The sequence below is a fragment of the Myotis yumanensis genome, unplaced genomic scaffold, assembly GCF_028538775.1.
Source record: "Myotis yumanensis isolate MYYU_CA2020_CCGP unplaced genomic scaffold, mMyoYum1.0.hap1 SCAF_2, whole genome shotgun sequence".
In the NCBI taxonomy this organism is placed as follows: Eukaryota; Metazoa; Chordata; class Mammalia; order Chiroptera; family Vespertilionidae; genus Myotis; species Myotis yumanensis.
The window spans coordinates 37,010,718-37,034,857 of NW_027223753.1; the positions used below are offsets into that span (position 1 = coordinate 37,010,718).

Below are 24,140 nucleotides of genomic sequence, written 5' to 3' on the forward strand. Positions count from 1 at the left end.
AGACACTGCCTGCAGTGGTGGATCCTGGGGTTAGGCTGGGAGGGCAGGAGGTACAGACAGGAGGGGCTGGCAGGCAGGACTGCTGGAGGGGATGTTGGACAGGGCAGGGGGGATGTTGGCGAGTAGCCAGTGGAGAGGTTTGGTTAGAGCGATATCGGGGTGAGCCAAGCTGGGTGTCAGGGCCAGGGTGTGGTTCTGGGAAGCCACGGAGCCACTCTTAGGAAGTTGAATTGAAGTAGGGCCTGGGGCAGAAAGGAACCTGAGGGGTGTGAGGACCCCCGGGGCGGATGACAGGTGGGGAGGAGAGTGTGCGTAGGGGCGGCGGCGTGAGCGTGGAGGGCAGGCCTAGGGCAGTGCTCAGGAGTCATCTTCTACTCCAGGGGCCCAGGGCTATGAAGGCGGAGCCCCTTCTCTCCAGGCATTATCCTCAGGCAGAGCGAGGGGTCGGCAACAGGGGTGACTGTTGCCATGGACCTCACGAGGGGCCTGGGGAGTCCTGGGATGGGCGAGAATCTGCCCCTTCTTGGCCATGGTCAGGTCAGTGGAGCAGAGCCCTGGGTGAGGCCCCAGGAGTCCAGTGGGACCCAAAGGCCCTCTCGTTCACAGCAGGCCCGGCCACATCCACATGAGCACCTCCCAGTGGCTCTGAGCTCCCAGGGGCAGCTTCCCCTCCTGCCCGCAGTCACCTGGTCCCCCCAGAGCACTGTCAAGGGGGCTCCCCAGCTCTGGTCAAGGGGCTCCCTCAGGCAGGTTGTGGCTGGCGGGTCTGCTCTGGCTTCCCTGACTCTCCCACATGTTCTGCAGGACGATGGATGTCGGACCCCTTTCTGCAGCACGTGCCTGTGCCCTGTGAGCCTCCACTCTGCCCCCCTCGACACATCCAGCATTGCACCCCATGCCCCCCAACACAAGCTGAACACACAGCCTCCCATCCCCACACCTTCCTGCAGTTTGTGCCACAGCCAGACACTTGCAGATACCACGACCCACCTACACACAGCCCGCTGCACATTGCCCTCCAAACTCTACCCTCCCCACCCCCCCCATCACTCCCTCTGAATCACACAGATTCAGGGAAGGGCCTGACCCCACCCTGGCGTGCACGGGCTCACACTTCCTACTCCACACACACGCACGCGCGCACACACACACACACACACATACACACACACACAGTCACATGCAAACGGCCCTCCTTGGCCTGTGCCACAACAGCTCTTGCCCCAGCCAGAAGTGGCCAGAACATCTTGTCGCCTGCCTGTCCGTCAGTCTGTCCATCCTCTGGAGAAGACACAGAGTTATGTCCGAGCTCTCTGCGGCCAGGTGCCTACTACCCTCTGGAACTCACAAAAGCTGGCTTTTGTTCCTTCTCCCTCCCTCTGGGGACAGGAACCTTCAGGACTGCTGCCCCGGCCCCACCCGCCCGGCCCCCCAGCTGCTGGGGGAGTCACTCCCTGCCATTCCCTGGCCAGCCACAGGCACGTCTCGGATGGGCAAGGCCAGAGGACAGTTCTCCTGGGCCTGCCACGGGCCACGGGCCGTGGGCCGGAGTGAGTGGAGGTCCTGGCGCTGGGCTGAGTGAGGAAGGGCTGGCCCCACCCAGGAGACACCACTTTTACTCTTTGGGCCCGCAGGGAGTACTGGGTACCTTTTTTTTTTTTTTTAAGAAAAAAGTGATGAAAACCTCAAAGCTGATTTTTTTTTTTCTACAGAAAAACTAATATAAAAGCATTAGCCCTGTCTGGCAGCCCGTGGCTGTGTCTGTGTGTGCTTCCTGCCAGGTGCCGAGCTGGCACCCGGCCAGGGTGGGCAGGGCACAAGCATCTCAGCATCCGTCCAGACCAGCAGGAGTCAGTGCAAAGCTCAGCCGTTGGGGCCAACAGAGTAGTCCCGTAGGCAGAGGTCTGGGGACAAAGGGTGTAGTCACAGGTAAGCCAGCCTGAAGGCATGTGCACCCCAACAGCAGGGTGGGGGTCAGCAGGTCCGGTGGGACCACCACACTGGGTCTGTGAGCTCACTGTGCACTCCCAGAGGCCGAGCATCCGAGCAGAGGACCGACCGCTGGCTTGGGGCTGCTCAGGGCTCACCTGGAGGGTCGCCTGTGTGCTGAGTGGGCATTCCCGACGGGGTCTCTCCCTTAGAGGACAGCTGAGGTGGGAAGGGGACCCGAGACAGGCCTGGGAGCTGGAGCAGAGCCTTGGGAAGAGGTGCAGACATGCCCAGGTGCCTACTACCCCAACAGGGCCAGAGCGGGATGGGGTGTGGGGGGGACAGCACCTGCTCAGAGCAGAGAAGAGTCTGACAGGCAGAGCTGCCCTGGATGGATGCCCAGGAATCAGTGACCCCGCTGCTAGGGTATGTAAGCACACTGTGCTGGGGCAGACTCCACTGCTCAGAGGGCCTTGGACCTGACGGTGGGCGTGACCAGAGCTTGACATCTGACCTCTCCTAGCTGCTTATCCCTAATGAAGGAAGGATGCTCCCATAGTAGCCAGGGAATCCTCAGACTGTGGCCCTGGGAGGAGGATGGGCAGTAGTTTAGGAACTGGGGACTGGGAGGCAGGTGCCCTCTTGATTCTCTGAGTGACCTTGGGAGGCCAGTTCCTCCCCTGGCTTCAATGTCTTTATGGCTCCACAGTGCAAGCCCCTCCCCCTTAATACCCGCGCCCCCCCCCCCCCCCCCCCCCCCCCCCCGGAGCTGTATCTTCTCCCCAAAGTGCATCCAGAACAGGCTGTGTGGCCAGGGTTCATCTCGGCGCCGCCCCCCCCCCCCCCCCCCGCCCCATGAGTCTCCTGGAGGCCCCCTGGGGCTGAGGAGAATAAAGGACACAGTCTGGAACTGTCCTTGGGCACGTCCCTTCCTTAAAGCAAAGCACTTGCCAAAGGGAGCCCAACTGGCTGAAGAAATTGTTCCCTTTGTGGGGACTGGTCACAGGGCCTTGCCTGCAGAGCAAAGCCCAGGCTAGGGACAGAGCGATCTGTCCACGCTGGCTGTGGAGGCAGGCCCCCGCAGGCCACTCTGCACTCTGCCTCCTGCGTGTGACAGCTCCGACAGGCTGTCCTCACTGCGGCCAGCCAGGCGGGCCCATCTGCGCCCTGGCCTCGCAGGCAGGCCTGTCCACATACCGACAGCCCAGACAGGCCTGTCTGCATTCTAGCTGCAAGGACAAGCCTGTTTATTGTCTGGCCACCTGGACAGGCCTGTCCACGCTCTGGCTGCCCAGATGGGCCAGTCTGCTCGGTGACAGCCTGTGTTGGCTCAGTGAAGACATGCTGGCCAGAGTATGGTTGCTAAGCCCTCAGAACTTGGAAAACAAAATACCTTTATGGAGTCATCTCTGAGTTTGCAAACACAGAAGAGTATAAAATCTAACTCCACTTCATCCCACAGGCTGCTGGGGAGTCCTGACCCCAGAGCCACTTGGGCAGCTTGGGCAGAGCATCCCGGGTGAGCCCGTTCCTGGGTCCCGGCAGGCCCCTGTCAGTGGGAGGTTGGCCCGGACGTCTCCGAGGGCCCCATCTCCACCTCAGATGAGCTTTGCGAGAGATCCTGCTGGGACGTGAGAGGAGACGGGCTGTGGCACATGGAAGGCAGCAGGCCGTGGTCCTGGGCGGGGCCCCCTTTGGGGAGGGCTGTTTGAGGCCACATGTTATGGGGCTGCGGGAGGGTTGGCTGGGCTGGGACACAGGGGTAGACCCGGGGCACTGTTGTTACATCTTCAGAAATTGAAAGCAATGGTGGCTGTGGGGCTCTGAGACGGGGCAGGGCCCCTAGAGCCTCTCTTGGCATCTGGCCCTGCAGGTGCCCCTGCCTCCAGGAGGGCCTGGCCAGGGCTTGAAAGACTTGTGTTGGAGTCCTAGCCCTGACTTGCTCTGAGGCCTGGGATAAATGTGTTCAGCCTTAACCCTGTCACCCAGAAAAGATGGACCATCACCCCTGCCTGCTGTCCTCATGGGCCAACGTGATGGGAAGTCACAGCCAGGGCTGGCTATGCCGGCCCACCACTCCCCAGCTGGGCTTTCCCTCTGAGACTCCATTTTTGGTAAATGGAGCTAATTCCGAGCTCTCTGGGTGGGAAGGGTGGGTGAGGCTGGCCCCTGTGTGCTCAGGAGAGCAGTAAGTTGAAATCCTTCCCTTTGCTCCAACCCTGGAGGCCTCCCCTGGCCCCTGCGGCTCTGCAGGCTCAGACGTTGGTTTCGAGCTGGCTGATTTCTATGGTGCAGTGGTCCAGGCTGGCGGCAGCCGGCTCCTCCTCCTGCTCCACCTGGATGGGGACATGGTGGGGACAGGTGGGGCCCAGGGTCAGCTCGGAGGCCTCCGCCACGCTCTTCACACAGCCGTTCGGCTGGGTCGCCATGATCTCCTGCAGGCTCACCGGCTTGGTCTCGCAGAGCGGCGGTTTCTGAGGAGGGAGACAGGCCTTGGTAGCAGGTGGAGGGGCTGAGGGTAGACACCAGGGAGGACTGAACAAGCGAGGGCTGGGAACCACGTGGTCGGTTTTCCTACGGATGTACTGTGGGACCTCGGCAGGTCACGGGGCCTCTCTCGGCTGCCCTGCCACCGCCTGCGGCTGTCGTGGTAGAGGAGGGGACCTGACCTACAGGGTCCCCCAGGGAACCGGGCCCCTGCCTGGGCGCCAGCATCCTCCTGGCGGAGTGGGAGCCTGCTGCTCATGGCTACTGAAGGAGCCCGAAGACCATGAAGCCCGTGCGGATGTGCAAACATTCGGGTTGCTGTGGGCAGCACCACCCGCCCTAGGGTACAGCTCCCCGCGGGCAGGGCTCTGGCTCCCTTTGTTCCTGTGTCTAGAGCAGGGCCAGCCGTGGTGGCTGCTCAACAACTAGCTGTGAGAGGAGTTAGTCACCCCGGTACTAGATGAGCAACTGAGGCAGGGAGGCTGGAGGGATTGGCTGATGGCTCCCCGGCTGGTGAGTGGAAGATTGGTGCCCATCCCACCTGGGCTCCACCCGCCAGGGCCTTTGGGTGGCCAGGCTGGGGGGCGGCACTGCTCTCACCTCGGTGTCCGTGTCCTGAGCGAAGTCCTTCCAGCAGACGTGGGCCATGATCCCCGCGGCCAGCGCATCCCCCAGCACGTTAATCATGGTGCGGAAGCGGTCCCTGGTGGTGGCGGCGAGCGGTGGGCACTTGTAAGGGGAGCCGGGAGAGGGCAGCGCCCAGCAGCCCCTGAGGGCACCAGCCGCCAGGGCAGAGCCCACAGCGAGGCACTTTCCTAGTCCTCTCAAGCCCACCCCTCCCTCAGGGATGCTGAGGAGGGTTGATGCAGGGCGGGCTTCATGGCGGGTGACCGGACGCCGCACAGGGCCTGTGCTAAGAAGGGCCCAGTCTTGGTTTCATGGTTTGCTCTCACCCTCTTGAAATCCCTTATTATTTGTAAACAAGGGACCCCACATTTTTGTTTTTGAAAACTGGGCGCTACATTATGCAGCCAGGCCAGAGCCATTGCCTCTGTAGGTTTCCCCTGCCTACCCCAAAAGCCTGCTGCCTGTTGCCTGCTGCCTGCGGGGTGGGGGTGGGAGGGGTGCACCCCACTCACAGAGCCCAGTCGACAGCAATGATGAGGGTGATGTCGTCCGTGGGCAGGCCCACGGAGGTGAGCACGATGACCATGGTGACGAGCCCGGCCTGGGGGATGCCAGCTGCCCCGATGCTGGCTGCGGTGGCTGTGATGCTGCAGAGGGTGGGGAGAGAAGGAGAGAGAAGCAGGAGGGGCAGGCTGCCTCGTTGGGACCCTCGCTCCAAAGGGGAGGCCAGAATGCCAGCGCCTCTGTGGCCAGCCAAACGGGGCAGGGTTGTTAGGAAGGCCACATCAAGGAGTTCTTGGGGGGTCACGTTCCTGCTTGAGGTCCTATAGCCCCATGGGCCCCACACCTGTCCTCAGCAGGACCCCCTGAGGAATCTGTGGGAAACCCTGTGCCTGGAGCCGTTGCCAGGAAGGTTTTCAGGAAACCGCTGAGAGATTCTGATCTGCCCAGCCTCCCTCGGGGGCCTGGTGCCCAGGGTCAGCCTTGTGCCCTCAGGCTGGCGTGCGAGGCCTTCCCTCAGCCTCTGCCCCTCACCTCAGCACCCTTCCCTCTGCTCCAGCCGCACCAGCAGCCCCTCCAGCGTCCCGCCCCAGGCCTCTGCCCCCTCTCTGCCCTGTGTGTCCAGAATGCAGGCCCTCCTCTGGGTCTCAGCTCCCGCCCTGCAGGGCAGTGTTAGGGAGGGTTGGGGAGTAACCTGTGCCACCAGTCTCAGGGATCAGGTCACGTCCCACCCCAGCGCTGACGTGGCCTAAAAGGAGCCCCTCACCCTCTCTGGGCCCCAGAGACCCTATCAGATCAGGGAGCTTGAGCATCCTCCAGGCCCTCCCAGGAGTCACCCTCCCACCCCAATCCCCCCGGGCTGGGGGCACCAGGAGTGCACCTGATGGTGATGATCTGGCCAAAGTCCAGCTCATAGTTGTTGACCTGGGCGATGAAGATGGCAGCCACCGCCTCGTAGAGCGCAGTGCCGTCCATGTTGATGGTGGCGCCCACGGGCAGCACGAAGCGGGCGATGCGCCGGTCAATGTGGTTGTTCTCCAGCAGGCACTTGAAGGTGATGGGCAGTGTGGCCGAGCTGTGGGCGGAGGGGCCAGCGTCTGCCCTCCATCCTCCTCCAGGATGGTCAGGGCCTCTGGGTTGCCCTCCTGTCAGTGACAGGAAGCTCGTGCCACCCCAGGCAGTCGGCCCATCGCAGGGAGAACAGGCTGAAGGGGCCTTGAAAATGGTCCCTTTGGGAGTGTGGGATGGTGGCCGAGCCAGGCTTACCCAGGCCCTGGGCCTCAGAGACACCCCTCTACACACAGGTCAGGAAGGAACTTCCACCAACAGGAACCTACTATGCGCCTGGTTCCGTGCTTTACACACACTCTCACTTGATCCTCATAGCTTCCGGCGAAGGAGGGGTTTTGAGTCCATTTTACAGATGAAGAAACTGAAGCCCAGAGGGCGGAGGGGCTGACTCGAAGTCGCACTGCTGTGCCAAGCGTAGGAGTGGCTAACAGCGGGGCTCTGGGCTGGACCTGCTGGGTTCAGCTTCCAGCCTCCTCCTCGCCAGTGGCAGCAGGATCCCTAACCTGTGTGTGCCTTGGTTTCCTTGTCCCAGGGCGGGAGAACGCCTGGATTCAGCTCTTAGGGTGCTTTAACGAGTAAGCTTAGAGTAGTGTCCGCCTCATCACAAGTACTCAAGCAATGGTAGCTACTAGTGCTGTTACTGTTTTGTTACTAGAGTTCCTGGTAGCAGTGCTGGGGCCAATACCTGGGTTGGTGTGGCTGCAGAGCCCTTCCCATCCCACAGGTCACTGACTGGGGACCCCACTTCCTCTTACCGGGCCCAAGGTTGTGGTTCCTGTCGGGCAGGTGGCCAAGGGCTGCTCTGTGTGGAAGCCCACCCCCATGTGGATTGAGTGGGGGAGGGGAAGGCCTCAAGAGGCGATAAAGGCTTCCTGCCATTTGGGCGGGTGGGGCCTTAAGCATTACATTTCAAAGATTGGTCTTGTTACCATAGCTACCCCCAAGTGTGTGAAGCAGGCCTTACTGACACCCCCACGAGTCTATGGCCATGGACAAATGGTGGCTGAACAGGTGGACGGAGCTGAGCACCACCCTGTTCTGCCTGCGCCCAGGGCTACCTGGAGGAGGTGGCCAGTGCGATGAGCAGGGCCTGAAGGACACCACGGATGAAGACGATGGGGTTCTTTCTGGTGATGAAGAAGTAGAGCAGCGGCAGGATGACGAGGCCATGGACCACCAGCCCGCACACTACGGTGACTGCATAGAAGCCCAGCTTTTTCCCGACGGTTGTGGGGTCATCCATCTCCAGGATTTTGCCGGCGATGAGGAACACAATGCCGAAGGGGAAGTACCTGTTGTGGGGGCAGGGCAGCCAGCTCAGTGCCAGGCAGGTGAGGGTCCCAGGCAGCCCTGGCACTGCATCACTGCCTGATCCCCCTGAGCCTGCCAGGGCCCCGTGCGGGTGAATGTAACTGAGTGCCAAGGTGCCCGGAACATGGCATTATTGATACCTCCACCCTCAACCAGCCCAGCCCTGCACAACCTCTCACAACCCTGCCTTCCTGCCCAGGCTTCTGAGGACTATGCCTGCCCTCTGCGGGCCCATGTGTGAACCCAGCAATGCCGCTGTCTGTGCAGGCGCTGGGACAGGCCTCTGCACGTCCCCATCTAAACCATGTCTATGGTCTGAGCTCTGAACCACGGAGTGGCAGCTGGTTCTCACTTCCAGAGCTTTCTTCCTCCAAAAGCCGAGCTGATGAGCTCCATGTGATGGGGAAACTAGGCCAGGAGAGCACGCCAGGCTCAGCACGGGGCTCTCGTCAGCGGGCCTGACCGGGCCAGAGTGGCAGGCCCAGGGCTGGAACTAGGCCTGGTCGGGGCTGGGGAGCAGGGGAGCGCGTGTGACTCTGGAGAACTCAGGCCAGGGCTCAGCCTGCTGGGCAGCTCACTCCTAGGAGAAGAAAGGATGGGACCATGGGGGCCCTCTGTCTACCCAGGACAGGAGTGGAAGGGGTGAGGTAGGAGAGGACACCCCCATCCCAGTGAGGCTTACCACACAGCCACTGCCACGATCTTCATGACAGACTCATTGAGGCACTGGCAGAAGCTGACCAGGGGGGCCCCGCTCTCACCCATGCGGCCCAGCATGATGCCTGCGGGGGCAGGGATACAGAGCAGATCACAGATCACACAGGCCAAGGCCACGGTGTGTGTGATGCCTACACATGTGTGTGATGCCTGCACGTGCCGACAGGCTGGGGGCAGGCAGGGGCAGTCCCCCATGCACACATGGCTCTCGCCCTTGGCTGACTTCCCAGCAGCCTCCACGCACCAGTGTTCCCCTCCTTCTCCTTGACCTTCACCCCTGGACCAGGCAGCAACCTCGCAACAGGGCTCTCATTCTTCCTTCTCTCTAATCCATTTTCTACACAGCAGCAGTGTCATCTTCTTAAGATAAAAATGCGCCCTGCCAAACACTGGCTTCCCTGGTGACCTAGACCAGCGGTTCTCAACTTATGGGCCGCGACCCCTTTGGGGGTCGAATGACCCTTTCACAGGGGTCGCCTAAGACCATCGGAAAACACATATATAATTACATATTGTTTTTGTGATTAATCACTGTGCTTTAATTATGTTCAATTTGTAACAATGAAATTGGGGGTCACCACAACATGAGGAACTGTATTAAAGGGTCGCGGCAATAGGAAGGTTGAGAACCACTGACCCAGACCATAACCTAGCTCCCCATGCTCTGGCCCCACTTGACCTGACCCCTGTCTGACCCAGATCTATATCCCCACCTCCACCTGCTCTGGCATCCCTGGCCTTCTTTACATTCCCAGAATCCATCAAGCTCTACACTGCCTCAGGGCCTTTGCCATGTAGTTCTGATGCCTGAAACCCAGGTCCCCTGCTGGCTCTGTCCCTGCCCAAGTTATTCCTGCCCCTCATCACGGAAACATGCTGCCTAGGTCTCCACATGCCTCGGACACCCATCCCCACTCCCCAATTTATTTTTATCTGTCTCTTCTCTTTATGATCCCTTCATATCATTTATCACAACTTATAACTGTTATTGTCCAGTTGTCCATTGTTTTCCCATTTCCTCTAATAGAAGACTAGCTCCATGAGGGCAAGAACTGTATCTCAGCTGGCACGTGGTAGATACTCAACAATAACCTTTGAATGAATGAATGAATGAATGAATGAAAAAGCTTTTCCCAAAGCCCCACTGGGGTTCTGGACTTTCCTCTACTTGGGAAGGGTTCATATGTGTCCTAGACCACAGGGGGCTCCATGCAAGTGAGCAGTCAGGCCACTCGAAACGGTGACGAGTGACTGCTCTCCCTCCTGTTGACAGAAATGAAGAGCAAAACAGACTCTGTGCTGACCTCAGGAAGCTGTGCTCAGAGAGGCTCACTGACGGACTCAGCCAGGGAGGGGCAGGGCAGGAATGTGAACCTGGCCTATGGGACTCCAGAGAGAGCTCTTTCCCTACCCAGGAAGCCCTGAACCCACCTGTCCTCGGACCAGCTACCACTGGGATGAGCTGGGGGCTCTGCTGGCATAGGAGAGGCCCGAGTTGGAGGTGACACTGGCCTAGCCCTGCCCATCTGGCCTGTGGAAGCCTAAGTGAACTCAGACCCAGGTCCCCTGCTGGCTCTGTCCCTGCCCGAGGTATTCCTGCCCCTCATCAGCCTCCACTTAGATTTCCCTGGGGTCACCCAAGGGCTCTGGTTGGCTGGGTGTTAGTGTGCATAGGCCCCAGGGTGGGCGTGGGCTTCCTCCAACAGTAAAGGTCAATAAGACCTTAGCATCAGCCACATCCAATGCCAGGGAGAAGCTGGGGACGGAGGCTGGGTTGAGGGGACCAAAGCAAGCCCCGCTTGGAGCAGCTGTCTGAGTGGGAGCAGCTGTCTGAGTGTGAGCAGATGTGGGCACACATTGACATGAGCACTACAGATGTGGGCACACACGGGCACGGGTACACACAGTCTCGGGCACAGACTGACTTGGGAACACACACACACATATACACTTATCCATGGACAATTACACATGGTCAGTAAACACTTTGTGGATTGAGTCAAAGGCCTCAGGGGTTTTTTTTGCTCTGCCAATAGACGTCCTTTTTATATGTTTTCACCCCTGAGGGAGGCAGTGCTGAGAGGAGGAAGAATGTTCAGGATTGGGGACTAATTGTCAGATGTTGTAAACACACTTCCAAACATCATCTTGCCACACCCTTAAGTCACTAAGGTCCTGGCCTCTCTGCATGCCTGGCATTTTGGCCAAGATGATAAGAGCTCCATTACTTATGATTGCCCATCCATCCATCCATCCACCCATCCATCCATCCACCTACCCATCCATCCATTCACCCACCTACCCACCCATCCATCCACCTACCCACCCATCCATCCATCCACCCATCCATCCACTCACCCACCCATCTATCCATCCATCCACCCACCCACCCATCCATCCACCTACCCACCCATCCATCCACCCACCTACCCACCCATCCTTCTCTCCATCAGGTTTTACTGAGTGCCTGCTCCTGCAGGTCACTGTGGTGGGCTGTGGGGATAAATGGAGGACAAGCCAGGCCTGTCTCTGCCTGCATGGAGCTTACAGCAGCTGCTGCACAGACATTTAACAATTACACCAGCAACTACATACCTGCAGTTGGGTCAAAGTTTAAGGAGTAACCCAGGGCACATGACCGCCTGGGGTGTTGGGAAGACTTTCCTGAGGATGTGATGCTTATAAAGAGACCACCCCTCCCTTTACCACCACCCTCACGGGTGAGAAAGGTGCAGGGGAGAGAAGGGGCAGGAGCAGGCAGGCTGAGGAAGTGGGAAGGGTCTCAGGGCGGGGTCTGCGGCAGCAGGGAGCAGGGAGTGAGCAGGACCGGAGGAGTCTGAGGAGCCCGAGGTGGGCTGGGCCGGATCACTCGGCGCTCCCAGGCCTCAGGGTGTCGGGCCCCTTTCCAGGTGGAGTGGAGAGCCACTGGAGGCCTTAAGCAGGAACTTAGTGACCCCGTGAGGAGGACTCACCAGGACAGGGGACTCTTTAGGCAGCTTTTCCCGAAACCAGGTGAGAGATGATGGTGGCCTTGGACCAGGTGATGGCAGTGGGCAGAGGGAAATGCAGGGATTGGAGACAGATTTCAGAGGCTGCCTGATGGGCTTTGGGTGTGGGCTGAGGGAGAGGTAGAAAATGACCCCGGATTTCTTGCTATGAGCAACCAGAACGATGGCGAGGCTTTTTACTTAAAAAGAAAACTGAGGAGAAATCAGGGAAGCAGCAGAGAACTTCCCAGGCCCTTGGCTGGGGTGATGCCAATTTTAGAATAAGACTTATAATGACCCCTGGTGTAGCCTAGAAGGACAAGCTAGATTGTTCTGATGGGTTAGGAGCTGTCGCCCAAAAGGAAAAGGTTGCGTGTGTGTGTGTGTGTGTGTGTGTGTGTGTGTGGTGGGGTGGGGTTGGGTCACTGCAGGCAGATACATCCTTGGGTTTGTGGGATCTGAAACTTACAGTTTGGGACCCTCCTTAAGAAAAAGAACACTTTTTTTTTTTTAAAGGTACAGGCCTCAGAAGGGGCCAGTGCAAGTTAAGCCTCACCAGCTTCAAGATAAGTAGCCTGTGGTTGGGGCCTTGGAGACCCAGAGAAGAGTTGCAAAGGGAAGGGTGTGGCCTGGGAGGCCAACTGTGGGCCCGAGAAAAGGCACAGACATGTCTCAGGGGAGAGGCTGCCAGTGAGAAGCCCCTGAGGTTGGGGATGGGAGGAGGAATAAGGGCTTTAAGTACACAGTGATGGCTGGTCGTTTTTAGACTTTTCCTGTTTTTTATTGTAACTGCCTCCTCTCCTCCCCAGTGTGTGCAGACAGACCTCAGTAAAAAGCTCAGGAACAGGAGGGGCCAGAGGCATGGTCTTCTTTGAGGGAGGGCCCACACCCCTGGAGGCAAACTAGGACGGGATGGAGAACTTCTCCTGAGGAACGCTGGCTCCAAGGGGGGGGGGGGGGGGGGGTGCTGGAGCCACCCCACTGGATGGGAAAGGAAGGAACCGCCTGGAAGATGGGAGATTCTAGGTTACTCAGGTTGCTGGAGGCAGACAGGGGGAGGTGCAGGCAGGGGGAGGTGCAGGCAGGGGGAGGTGCAGGGAGGGGGAGGTGCAGGGAGGGGGAGGTGCGAGGAGGGCCCAGTTCCCTGGCACTGCTGGGTGGGGTGGGCAGCACATACCCATAGTGGCAGAGAACATGACGATGCCCAGCACATTCATGCCATCGCTGGTACCAGGCTCTGACTTGTAGATGACCTCGGGTGGTGGGGTCAGGTCCAGGGCAAAGTTCTGAATGTGAGAGCCATTCTCTTCCTGGACCTCATAGATGAAGATCCGCTGAGAAGGGGCCTCGTCCGATGCCACTTTGGGGGACTTGACCACGGGCGTGGTCTTGGTGCGGTACTGGTGGGCGACACCCCAACCAGGAAGGAGTCAAGGCCAATGTTGTTATTAATATCGACAACAACAACAACAATAATATCTTGGAAGTGCATTTGTATCCACTCATGAACTATTTGATTGACAATAACCCTGTGAGGTAGGCAGGACAGGGATTATTATCAATATTTTACCCAAAAGAAAATTGATCCCTTCATTCATCTACACACTATCCAGCCACCCCTCTCTTCATCCCTTCTTCCCTCTTCTTCCTTCTAAGCATCGTTACACCCTTCTGGGTCCCTCTCTAGCCTTCTGTCTATCTCTTCCTTTACCTGCCCAGGTGATTCTTCATTCACCCATCGATCCCTCCAGCCAGCCATCGTCCATCCACCTAACAGCCAGCCAGCTGTACCTCCCACTGAGGGAAACCTGGACCTTCTCTAGGCAAACCTCATTTCACTGAACCTTGCTTATTGCGCTTCACAGATGTCTTGTTACAAATTGAAAGCAAGACCCTCCACCAGCAAAAAGATTCCTTGTTTTATTGCAAAGCTTGTGTTACTGTGGAGCTCTGGAAACTAACCTGCAGTAGCTCCGGGCACGCCTGTGTTTCAAAAGCTCAGCTTGCCTCAAGCTTTCTTGAGGAGATGAGGTCCCAGCTGGGAAGAATTGAGCCACTGAACTGCCTACCTTTCCCCCAGGGAATTCGGGGGAAAAGCAAGATGCACACTGTATGGGCACTGTGATCCTAATTTTATTTTAAAAAATATATTTATTTAGGAAAAAAAAAAGATTAGAAGCATACCAACTACTTCCACTATCACTAGGTGCTGGAACCAGAGATGATTTTTATTTTCTGTTTTGTATTTTTTTAGTATTAGGGAACATTACTACTGTTCTTATTGTGTGTGTGTGTGTGGGGGGGGGGGGGGATTATTTTAAAAAGAAAGAGAAAACAGGCTAAGAAGCCAACTGGCCTAGGTTTACCTACTAGGTTACCCTTCACTAGTGGTATAACCTTGGCAAACCCTTTAACCCTCTGAGCCTCCGCTTCCTCATCCAGAGAGGGGTGAGCCTACCTGGGGGCAGGCTGTTTTGAGGAGCCCGTGAGGACAGTGTCAGCCCTGCAGTGAACCGGGTGGAGCAGCTCTCTGTGAAGTGGGCTCCACCCTCACAGGCTTTCTTCATGCGAAGCTGGAACCCAGAGCAGGGTGTGGCTTCAGGAGCTCTAAGGGTCTAGCTTGCCCTCCTCCCCCCTAGCATCCTGCCCCCAGGAGATGGGGAGACTTGCTGGTAAACCTGTCACTACCCAGTGAGGCCCAGACTGGCCCTGCCTGCCACCCCTTTGTCCCCTGGGACCCACTCACCTGTTTGAATGTGGCTTCTACCAGGTTGGCCGGGAACATGTTCCTGGGAAGAGAGTCAGGGATTGAAGAATTCCAGAGCCTGGGACAGGAAGGCCCTTTTGGGATCATCTGAGCGCCTCCCTCATAGTCAAGGCCCTCAGGACCCAGCCCCACCTCCCCTGCAGGCTCACCTCCTCCCACGCGGCCACCCCCAGGACTCAGCTCCAACACAATTGCATCCTCTAAACGCTGCATCCTTTTCAGCTCCAGTCCTCTGTTCACACCGTTCCTTCTGCCTGAAATGCCCTTCCTGCTTCTCTAACGCCTCCTCCCATCAATAGGAGGCCAGGCCTCCGACTAATCCAGGTTGAGTCCGCAGCCCCTCCCCTGAGTCACCTGCTCTCTAGCACACAGGGCCCACTGGCTCACATGTCCGCCTCCCCCCAGACTGGCTTCCTTGAAGGTGGCGTTTGGTCATTCATATCTTATCTGTGGTGCCCAACCCAGACCTGGCTCATAAGTGGGATCATTACTCTTAGTAATATTATTTTCATATCTTGTCCTACCAGATATGATAATATACTATAAAGACATAACTGTCAAAATATGGAGAAACAGCGGTCAATAGAAAAATCAATGTAGGGGAACCTGTAGCTGGAAGCAGACCCTGGGCCATCTAAGTATTTTATCGTTGACAAAAGCTGCTTCACAAATCAGTGAAGAAAAGAATTCATTATAGAGAGCTGTACAGACACCCAACTATTCAGAAAAATAAAAATTCTATTCTGATTTCCACTTTGCAGATGGTTTAAAGAAATCAATAATTTAAAAAACGCCACCATATCTCAGGATATGGAAGGACTCCATAAAAACAAAATGAGCAATAAAAATTAGCAGATGGTGCTATACTAAAATTAAGAATGTCATAGTACAATACGGTATTCCTGGATTGGATCCTGGGACAGAAGGAAAGGGCATTAGTGAAAAAACTGGTCAGATCCAAATAAGGCCTGTGATTCAGTTACTAGTTGTACTAATTTAATTCCAGTTGTGACGAATGCGCCAGTTATGTGAGTGGCTAACGTCAGGGAAGCTGGCTGAAGGCAGGTGGGAACTCTGGGCCATCTTTGCAACTTTTCTGAAAGCCTAAAGTTATGCCACAGGAAAAGGCTAATAAAAGTAAGATTCTCTCTAAGACAGATGACAGCACAAATGAAATTCTAAAGCAAACGACAAACTGGGGGAACCATGTGACAAAGCGTGGTTGTCCAACATCTATAAAGACTCTTTACACGTCCTGTCCTTATCTCTGAGCTCACTGTCTCCTCTCCCCAGAACGTCGGCTCCCCGCAGGGCAGAGGTCTGTGTTTTGTTCATCACAGTGTCCCCGGATCCTGGGAGACTGCCTGGCAGTAACCGGCACTCAGTAAATATTTGCTGCTGCATAAATAGATGGGCCACAGAAACATTCATCGGCAGTTCACTTCGCCAAAGAAGAAGCATAAGCAGCTTCAAACGCTCTTAAAAAATGTTCAGCTTCATCAATAAATTAAAGCTGGTAAAGAGTTTTTAAAACGACAATAAACAAGGCTGAGAGGTGTGGTGACACGGGCACCGCCCAGGGTTCTGGCAGCAACCTTGCTGTGAAGCAATTAGCCATCCATACCCAGGGGCTTAGCAGCATTACATCTCTGTCTTTATAAGCTGCTTCCGGTATCTGTTCTAAACCAGAGATCTAACCAAGATCCTTGTTCCCGTGCCGGCCCTTCCTGGAACAGACCGGTGCTTCACACTCACTCACACTCACCGCCTCCTCCACCGGGGTCGCCCCTCCCGCTCAATCTTCTTTTTCTTTTTTTAAAATATATTATTTATTGATTCCAGAGAGGAAGAGAGAGGGAGAGAAAGATAGAAACGTCAATGATGAGAGAGAATCATGGATCGGCTGCCTCCTGCATGCCCCCCACTGAGGATCAAGCCTGCAACCCGCACTCCATCTTCTCAGCAAATCTCTACTCCTCCAAAACTCAGCTCACACATAAATGGAGTTATAGATGTAAATACGAGTGTGATTATCTCTTAACGTTACACCCCAGCAGCCACTGTTGGAAAGCACAAACTACCATTTTTTTGTTTCCATTGCTCCAGAAACGCAGGTTCAGTGTGAACACATGGCCAGAGGAAAAGGGCTTAGAATGAGCTACCGAGGCAGAAACAGAGAGGGTGGTCGTGGCTGTTCCCTCCGAGTTCAGCTTCATCATAAGGGAGAGAAGAGGCAGAGCCAGGAACTGAGCTCTCAGGAGCTAGAGGCAGGCTTTTTTCCAATGAATTATAAGCAGATTCCTGCCGTCAGAATTTCTGCCATCGTAGCTGCCTTCAAGGGCTTTTGACAGCAAGCGGACCCGAGCATGCACCGGGCACACAGCCCGCCCGAGCGCCACGGTCCACCAGCCCCGGGTGCTCGCCACCAGGTGGAGGATGCCCACGCTGTGCTGACCGCGAACAGTCTGAGAGGCTCTCCCGGGTCCAGCTCCAGGAGGCTCCAGTGACTTCTGAGGTGGTTTCTCAGGTAGCTTAGAGGGAAGGCTGCTTCAGCCTGTGTAGAAACTAAGCACATCCGAAAGACCGTAAGAAACCTAATGGAACATACCCAGCATGTACGTTTCTTAACAACCTCCTTTAAAGTGAGAATACGTCCGCGTGCGTGCTGTGGCAGGGCTGGCTAGTTGCCTAACCAGTCTCCGTCTCTCTCCTGGCTTACTCACAGAAGCCCTGGGATGTGGGGACTCACGGGCCCTGCCATCCCACCCTGGTTCCCAGCCTCTCTTGCTAAAGGTGTGGCCAATGAGATGCAAGCGGGAGTCACTGGGAGGCGTTCTCTGCAAAACTCTTGAAAAGGTGCCCACTCAGCCAGGACCTTTGGGTGCCTTCCTCCAGCTTTCTTCCCTCTGCCTGGGACATGGACATGACAGCCGGAGCTTCAGCAGCCTTCTGGGACCATGAGACACACTGAGGCTGTAAGGCAAGTGCTAAGCACAGTGAAGCAAGCACACAGGTGGCGGGAACACCCGATGAGCGTGCGCTGCCCACCTCTGGATGGCTAATTTGGGAGAAAGGGCAAGCCTTTACCTTATTCAAGCCTCTGCTGGTTTAAGGTTTTCTTCACTAGCAGCCACAAGCAGTTCTTGACTAATGCGTATGCTCACACTGATTGTCAATGAACGTATCCTGCAGATTTTAATAAAGAACTTACTTTTGATGATTCAATGGGAAAGTGTACGACTTCTGTTTTGCTTTTGAACACCCATGGGAAGCCTTCCTGTCTGTCCCAGGAGGCGTGCTCCTGGAGGCAGTTACATAAAATGCAGACATGACGGGCCTGGGAGGCATCAATGGCCATGGCCATCGAGTACACACACACTCTGTCGTAGATCTGCCTGCACATCTCTCCGGGCAAGTTCATCTCTTGGCTCCTCTCCTCACTTACTGTTTAGAAGTTTCCACCGTGTCAGTTTCAAGCTCCCCTAACCCCATGTCCCCAACCCACCCCAAAGGTAGGACTTGTTCCTTTCCAAGCACAGCTCCTGGGAGCTCCATCCAATCCCTGAGCAGGTAACAGGGAGATACAAATAGAGCCAAATCGTTACTTAATCTCTCTGGTGCTTTAATAAGATTGGGGGGGATGCTCTGATTAGGGTACTGCCTGGGCTCTCTCTCTGAGGCCGCCCTGTGAGCAGGCGTCCGTCTCGGAGCCCTGGGAGATGAATGCATGTCCTGGCGAGTCACTCAGGGACACAGCCGGTTGTGTTCCTCTGGAGTCATCTTTGAGAGACAGACACATGTCTTCCCACCCCTGAGGCCCCCACATCTTCTGGACTTTTCATTTGTCACACCCGCCCCCAGTTCCCAGGTCCCTGCCATGGTCATCGTGTTCTTGTTCAGTTTTCCACACATGGTGGGCGTCTGCTCTGGGCCAGAGCGAGAGCGAGGGGGCCCCTGGTGCCCCCCCTGCTGTGGCGTCCTCACTGCACACACAGCCTCTCCGGACGTCGGGGCTAGAAAGGGTCTCAGAGAGTGGCTGTCCAGTGCGCCCTTCTTGTCTGTCTGTCCTGAGATGGTGATGGCCTGATGCAGGGACTTGTAAATGCCCCACCCCACCCTCAGCTCTCAGCTCAGTGTCTTTCCCAGAGCAGGCACTTAATAAAGATGGGCTGAATGGAACGTAATTGACTGCACCCCTCCCAGGGCATCCCCATGCCTTCAGTCACTTCCTGTCCACGCCACCATGCTCCAATCCGACCTTCCCCAACTTCCCAGCTTCTTGTTTCTAAAGCGTAACAGCCCACCCTCAGCCTGGAGTCAAGGTCTTCAGGGTTGGGCTGCACTGTCCTCCTCACCTCAGCCCCCAGGACCCGCCTCCAGAGGCCTCTGCTCATGCTCTGCAGCCTCCGCAGGGGCCTGGAGGCTTTTGTGTTTCCTAACCACAGAACTAGAAGGGAGCTTGGAACCTGAGACCCAGAGAGTGGGACTAGCCTGCCCAGAGCCACACAGCGACTCACTCGCAGAGCGTCTCCCAGGCTCCGGCTGCTTGTCGGGGGAAGCATGCGTCTCCCCTGCAGCCTCATTCTCTGACTATGAAACAGTGACAACCTCCCAGCTTTGCAGAACAGCTTGCTGGGGGTGGAGAGCGACTGGGGGGAAAGCCTCAAACCAGAGGATCAGTTTTCACCACGTGAAAAGGAACCGAGAGCAGGAACTGCTCCTGGAACATTTGACCCTGACACATGCCAATCCAGAGCCCTCAGGCCCTGAGCAGGGGAGGCAGCGGTGGGTGGGCGGGGGCTCCCCGAGCATCAACAACTTCTCCCACCATGAGGGAAGGCTGTTTCGAATCATAGAATCCAAGAAATGATGAGTCATAGTCACCAAATCTTAGACATAACGGATCTTAGAAATGAAACTTCTCGAAATTCCTCTTCCCTTGGCTTCCAGGACATCTGCTGTCCTTGTTCTCCTCTTGGCCCTCGGCTTGCTCCTGCCGTCAGCAATACGGCCTCCAGTGTGGCTCTGGGCCACGGCTCACGCGGCCTCAGTGCCGTGTGCTCAGCACAGTCCCCCTGGGCCGGTCCCTCTTCTCCCGGGGTTCAAACCCCAGCTCCACTGACGACCCCACACCCCACACCCGCCGTATGCATTCAGCAAACACTTGGCTCCTCCTCCGTGCCAGCTGCTGTTCTAGGCTCCAGGACGCTGCAGGAAACAGGTTGTTTAAAGATCTAACCCTCCTGGAGCGTTTTCTAATCCGGGCTGGCCTGCTGGAGGACCAGAGACCACGAGGAGCGCGGTTAAGTTATCTCCGCCAAGATCATCCTAGATCAGCTGCTCCCGGTCGAGTGACCAGCTGCCTGCAGATACACAACCTTCCATCTGATGTTTAGACTCAAAGTTGTTTTTTTAAGCCGCTCAGTATTGGGTTGGTTTGTTACACAGCAATTAATAACAGAGAGAAGATGAGGAGGGAGGGAGAAGGAGGTGGAGGGAAGGAGAGAGAGAGAGAGAGAGAGAGAGAGAGAGAGAGAAGTGTGCTGGGCATCTATCCCCATAGGGGAGGAGAGGAATGTCCCCTAGGATCGGAGGAGCGTTGGGCTGGTGCCTGACTCATGCCCAAAGGCCCTGGGAAAGGCCTGCACTTCCAGCAAAGATACGTATGCTTCCCATGGCCCAGTTCGGACCAGTGCAGACCCTGCCAAAGGGACGCTGCCTCAGAGGGTCACCCAGGGGAGTGAGGTGACCTCAGCAGAGGTCAAGCCTGAAGAAGGCATCGTAAGTAGCCAGATGGAGCAGGGATCACCCAAGTCAAGGGAATAACAAGAGAGACACCCTCCCAGCTTTGCAATACAACTTGCCTGTTGTTTTGTGACAGGAGGGGCTCCAAAGAACCCACAAAAGCACCCCTGAAGAAATACAACTTGGGAGTGCCTATCCCAGCTGACTCCACCACCAGTGGGGGAGGACCTTCTAGCCCCCCTCTCTCCCCTCTCCACTGCTCCAACCCCAGGGGGAGAGGTGGAGCAAGAAAGAGGGAAACCTACTATGATCCTCCCAGTTCAGGTTTCCAACTTTGAATCAGATGCAAAAGGCTAAGACAAGACTCGTTTTAAATTGGATGCGTCAGGAGTTTTAATGTTAGACTGGACTGGATTTCTTATATCTGAGATTGGCAAGAAAATGAAAGGGACCAGGAGTCCACAGAGCAAGTGTGATGAGCATCCCGTTGAGCCCAATAAACGGCTTCTACTGTGGTGCTTCCCCAGGCTGTGTCCCCGCCCTGCTCTCCTCACCCACACGGTGCCGGCCCCTCTGCCATCTACCAAACGCCTCTGCCCCGCTGGCTTCCCACCTCCTCCCATGAGAGGCAGCTGCACGAGCCGGCCATCAGCTGGCATCCCCTCAGATGTCCTGCTCTGGCACCGTCCTCTGGCTTGTGACCACGCTGCCATCCACTCGGTGCTCAGACCAGAACCTTCATCAGCACACTGCCTCCCCTCACCCTCCCCTCGTCTGCCTGTCTCCTGTGGATTTTACCTCCTGAGCCCTTTGGTCTGCCCTCTCCTCCTGCCCCCCCCCCCCCATGCCCATGGCCACCCCCTGGCCCAGTCCCTGCCTCTGTCTTCCTCTCCTACTATGCCCCCTCCCGCCCCTCAGACAGGCAGCGAGCCTTCTGAATTGGATCATGCCACGCCTATGTTTAAAAAACACTTTAGGATAAAACACAATTTTGGCCTGGTTCACGGTGCTCTTCATGGGCCTGCCCCACCGACTCCTCCAGCGACTGTTGCCCCCTCACCCCCCACTTCTCCAGCGCTAGTCACGCCAAATGGGCTGTGACGTCTCCCCAGGACATTCCCTCTCAGCTCAGGACCTGTGCACAGCTGTTGCCTCCCGGCCGCCCCTGCCCTCCCAGGCACCCTGTCCTTTACAGCAGCAGCTTTGCCTCCTCTGACCCCGCTCTTCACCCCCATCACAGCCCCCACCCCATTGTCTGCGTCTATCCATGGGCCTTTCTCTCCTCCAGAACCAGGCCAGCTCCCTCGCCCTGGTGAGGGAGCCAGGGGAGAAGGCGTGGCCTGTAGGGTGTCTGGTGAAGGGGAGTCGGATGCGGGTGTATTGCAGGGTCTTTCTGCACTTTTCTGGGAGGAGAACGAAGGCCCGTGAAACAAATGGTGAACAGAGCCCACGTGGCTCGGGCAGGGGCAGTGCCGGGAAAGGCACAGCCCTTGGAGTCAGACAGGCCTGGGCTGAATCCTGGCTCCATACCACCGGCTGGGTGACCCTGGAAAGGTCACATCATCTCTTTGAGCCTCATTCCCTCATCTGTAAGAAGGGGACCAAATAAGTGCGGTGGAGGCGGGGTGGGGAGCGGGTACCACAACTGCTGGCCTTTCACCTGAGAAGCGAGGTGTGCACAAGCGAGCCCGGTCAGTCTGCAAACAGTCCCTGTCACCTGGACTGCGCCCAGCTGTGCCCTGGGGCTGGGCTCCCAGAGGAGCAGCCCCCCTCCTGCCCTGAGGTGCTCTCAGCCTGATTGATGGGGGCAGACAGTGTCTTGTGAGCCCAGAGGGAGCACAGGGGCTGAAGGAGGAGCAAAGAGTGGCCTCTGTGGCTGCCCCTTGTTACCATGAGGAATCAAGAGCAGCCCCGAGCAGCCCCGAGCATCCCCTCCCCTGCCCTCTGGCAGATGTGGGGCTGGGCCTGTGGAACCAGCAACCCCGGCCTGGGCATGGCATCCCCACGCAGGCTGCTGGTGGCAAGGTTACCGGATGAGGTCCAGGAGGGCGTCGGCTGAGCTCATGATGGGCTTCCCACTCTGCTCCGTCTCTTCCTTCTGGGCCGCCCCGCCCGGATGGATGATGGAGACCATGACGATGCCCACGATGACTGCCACGAAGGTGGTCCACAGGTAGTATGCCACCGTGAGGATGCCCAAGCGGCTGGAGGTCTTTGCATCCAGAGAGGCGAGGCCGGATATCAAGCTGGGAGGGCAATGTGGGTCAGGGTCTGTGGGTGGGGCAGGCCCTGAGCGTACCCACCCTTGCCATCCTCCTGTCTCTGCCCAGCACCCTCACGGTGCTCCATGGGACGTGCAGGCATGGGAATCCCTCCATCCCCAACAATTCAGTTCTCCTGGCTCCTTCCAGCCTCTCCCCTGTTCTGCCCTCTCCCCCAGGTCCAGGGTCAGCAGCCAAGCCCTTTCCCACCTCTGGGCTTTCCCCTGTGCCGTTCCCTTTGTTTGACGTCTCTGATCAACCTCCTTCATTGTCTAACTCCTACCCACTGGGTAAGACCAAGCGCAGTGTCGCCTCTTTGGTAAAATCTGTTTGGATTACCTGCGTCTCCCCCAGCGTGAGGAGCCCATGGGGTTCCCAGAGCTCCTGGCCCCTTCTGTCAATGACCTGGTTGTCACGGTCTGTTTACTTGTCTGTATCCCTTCCCAGACCGAGGACATGTGAGAAGAGGGACAGATCTGACTCCTCTGTGGGTCCCCAGTGCCCAGCATGAGCTCTTGGTGCTGCTACCAAGTAGGTGGCTACTGCAGGCTTGCTGAATAAACTAATGAATGAGTGAGTGAATGAATGTGTTAGCGCTCTGGGCTGGCGGTTGGTGACCTGGGTCCTAGTCCTCCCTCTGCCCATTGGCTATATGACCTCAGGCAAGCAAGTCACTCCCCCGTTTTTGGGCCTCAGGATCCTAATCTATAATATGTGGCCATTGCCCCAGCTGGTTTGGCTCAGTGGATAGAGTATAATATGTGGCCATGGTTAGATTTTCCCTGAGAGGTTGCCCCCTGTGTCCATCTTGGGTTAGTGCTCAGACCCAGACTCCCCTAGTGGGAGGCTGTGTTAAGGGGGCTTGTGGGTCTCCCTCTTGGGTCCACCCCACCCCTGTCCACCCTGATCTGGACTCCGCCCACCAGTGCAGGTCAGCCTGGAGCTACTCTTCTCATGGCTGTGGGAGGGGGAGGGAGAGTGGGAAGGGAGAGATCAGTTAAGGAAATGCTCATGCTTTGTTTTGCATCCAAAAGGATTTCCCCTCAAAGCCCTTTCATTCTTTCAGATAAAGGGAGTATTTGTCTGGTTTTAATCATGTAAACAAGAACAGATAATCCCTCCTCTTCCATGCTCCTCTTATCATTAGGCTACGTGCAGGCAGCAACCAGCATCAGGCTTAGCACATTTAGCCTCTCCCGACCCCAGGCTGTAACTGCTGCCTATGAGCAAAAGCTCACTCATCTGTGAAGACACCACTTAAGTGTCTCCTCCTCCAGGAAGTCTTCCCTGACTACCAGGTAGGGTGAAGCCCCCTTCTCCAGGCTCCCACAGCCCCTGTGCTGCCCTCTGTCCCAGGCCCACCTTACTAAATTGCTGACTATTTCCTGGAAATGCCTCTAGGGCTGGGCTGAGATCTGATTCAATGCTGGGTCCAAAAAGCCAGGTACAGGACCCTGCCAGAGTACAGCTTGCCAGCAGTCTGCTGAATCAAGGAGTGGATGAATAAATGAATGAATGAATGAACGAACGAATGAACGAGTCAATGTTTGCAATGGGCTTAGGGTGGGTCACAGACACAAATCATGAAGGGCTTATAACAAGATTGTATGGCCAGTGGAATTGGGGGGCCACCCTACAATCATTATCCTTTGAGAGAGATTATCCCCAGACCAGGGCCAGCACATCAGCCCAGGGCCAAACTGTCCCCTGACTACCACAGAGTCCCCCACAGCAAGG

The 24,140-nt window shown here is 56.7% G+C and overlaps 2 protein-coding genes across 4 annotated transcripts in view; one reads left to right on the forward strand and one right to left on the reverse strand.

Moving 5' to 3' along the window:
- The window catches only part of PODN (podocan), a 41,757-nt gene extending 24,218 nt beyond the window's left edge, over positions 1-17,539 (forward strand). The window contains exon 11 of one of the 2 annotated variants that reach the window (XM_070405151.1): positions 17,123-17,539. The gene's annotated coding sequence lies outside the window, so the exon portion shown is untranslated. Of the gene's footprint in view, positions 1-804; positions 1,748-17,122 lie in introns of those variants that run through there. The other variant, XM_070405150.1, reaches the window with a different exon arrangement.
- The window catches only part of SLC1A7 (solute carrier family 1 member 7), a 40,568-nt gene continuing 20,612 nt past the window's right edge, over positions 4,185-24,140 (reverse strand). The window contains exons 3-11 of one of the 2 annotated variants that reach the window (XM_070405152.1): positions 22,173-22,388; positions 14,377-14,419; positions 12,808-13,030; positions 8,609-8,708; positions 7,674-7,907; positions 6,425-6,619; positions 5,556-5,690; positions 5,017-5,119; positions 4,185-4,403 (exon numbers count right to left, since the gene is read on the reverse strand). In XM_070405152.1, coding sequence (XP_070261253.1) covers positions 4,185-4,403; positions 5,017-5,119; positions 5,556-5,690; positions 6,425-6,619; positions 7,674-7,907; positions 8,609-8,708; positions 12,808-13,030; positions 14,377-14,419; positions 22,173-22,388 — 1,468 coding nt within the window. Of the gene's footprint in view, positions 4,404-5,016; positions 5,120-5,555; positions 5,691-6,424; positions 6,620-7,673; positions 7,908-8,608; positions 8,709-12,807; positions 13,031-14,376; positions 14,420-17,261; positions 17,308-22,172; positions 22,389-24,140 lie in introns of those variants that run through there. The other variant, XM_070405153.1, reaches the window with a different exon arrangement.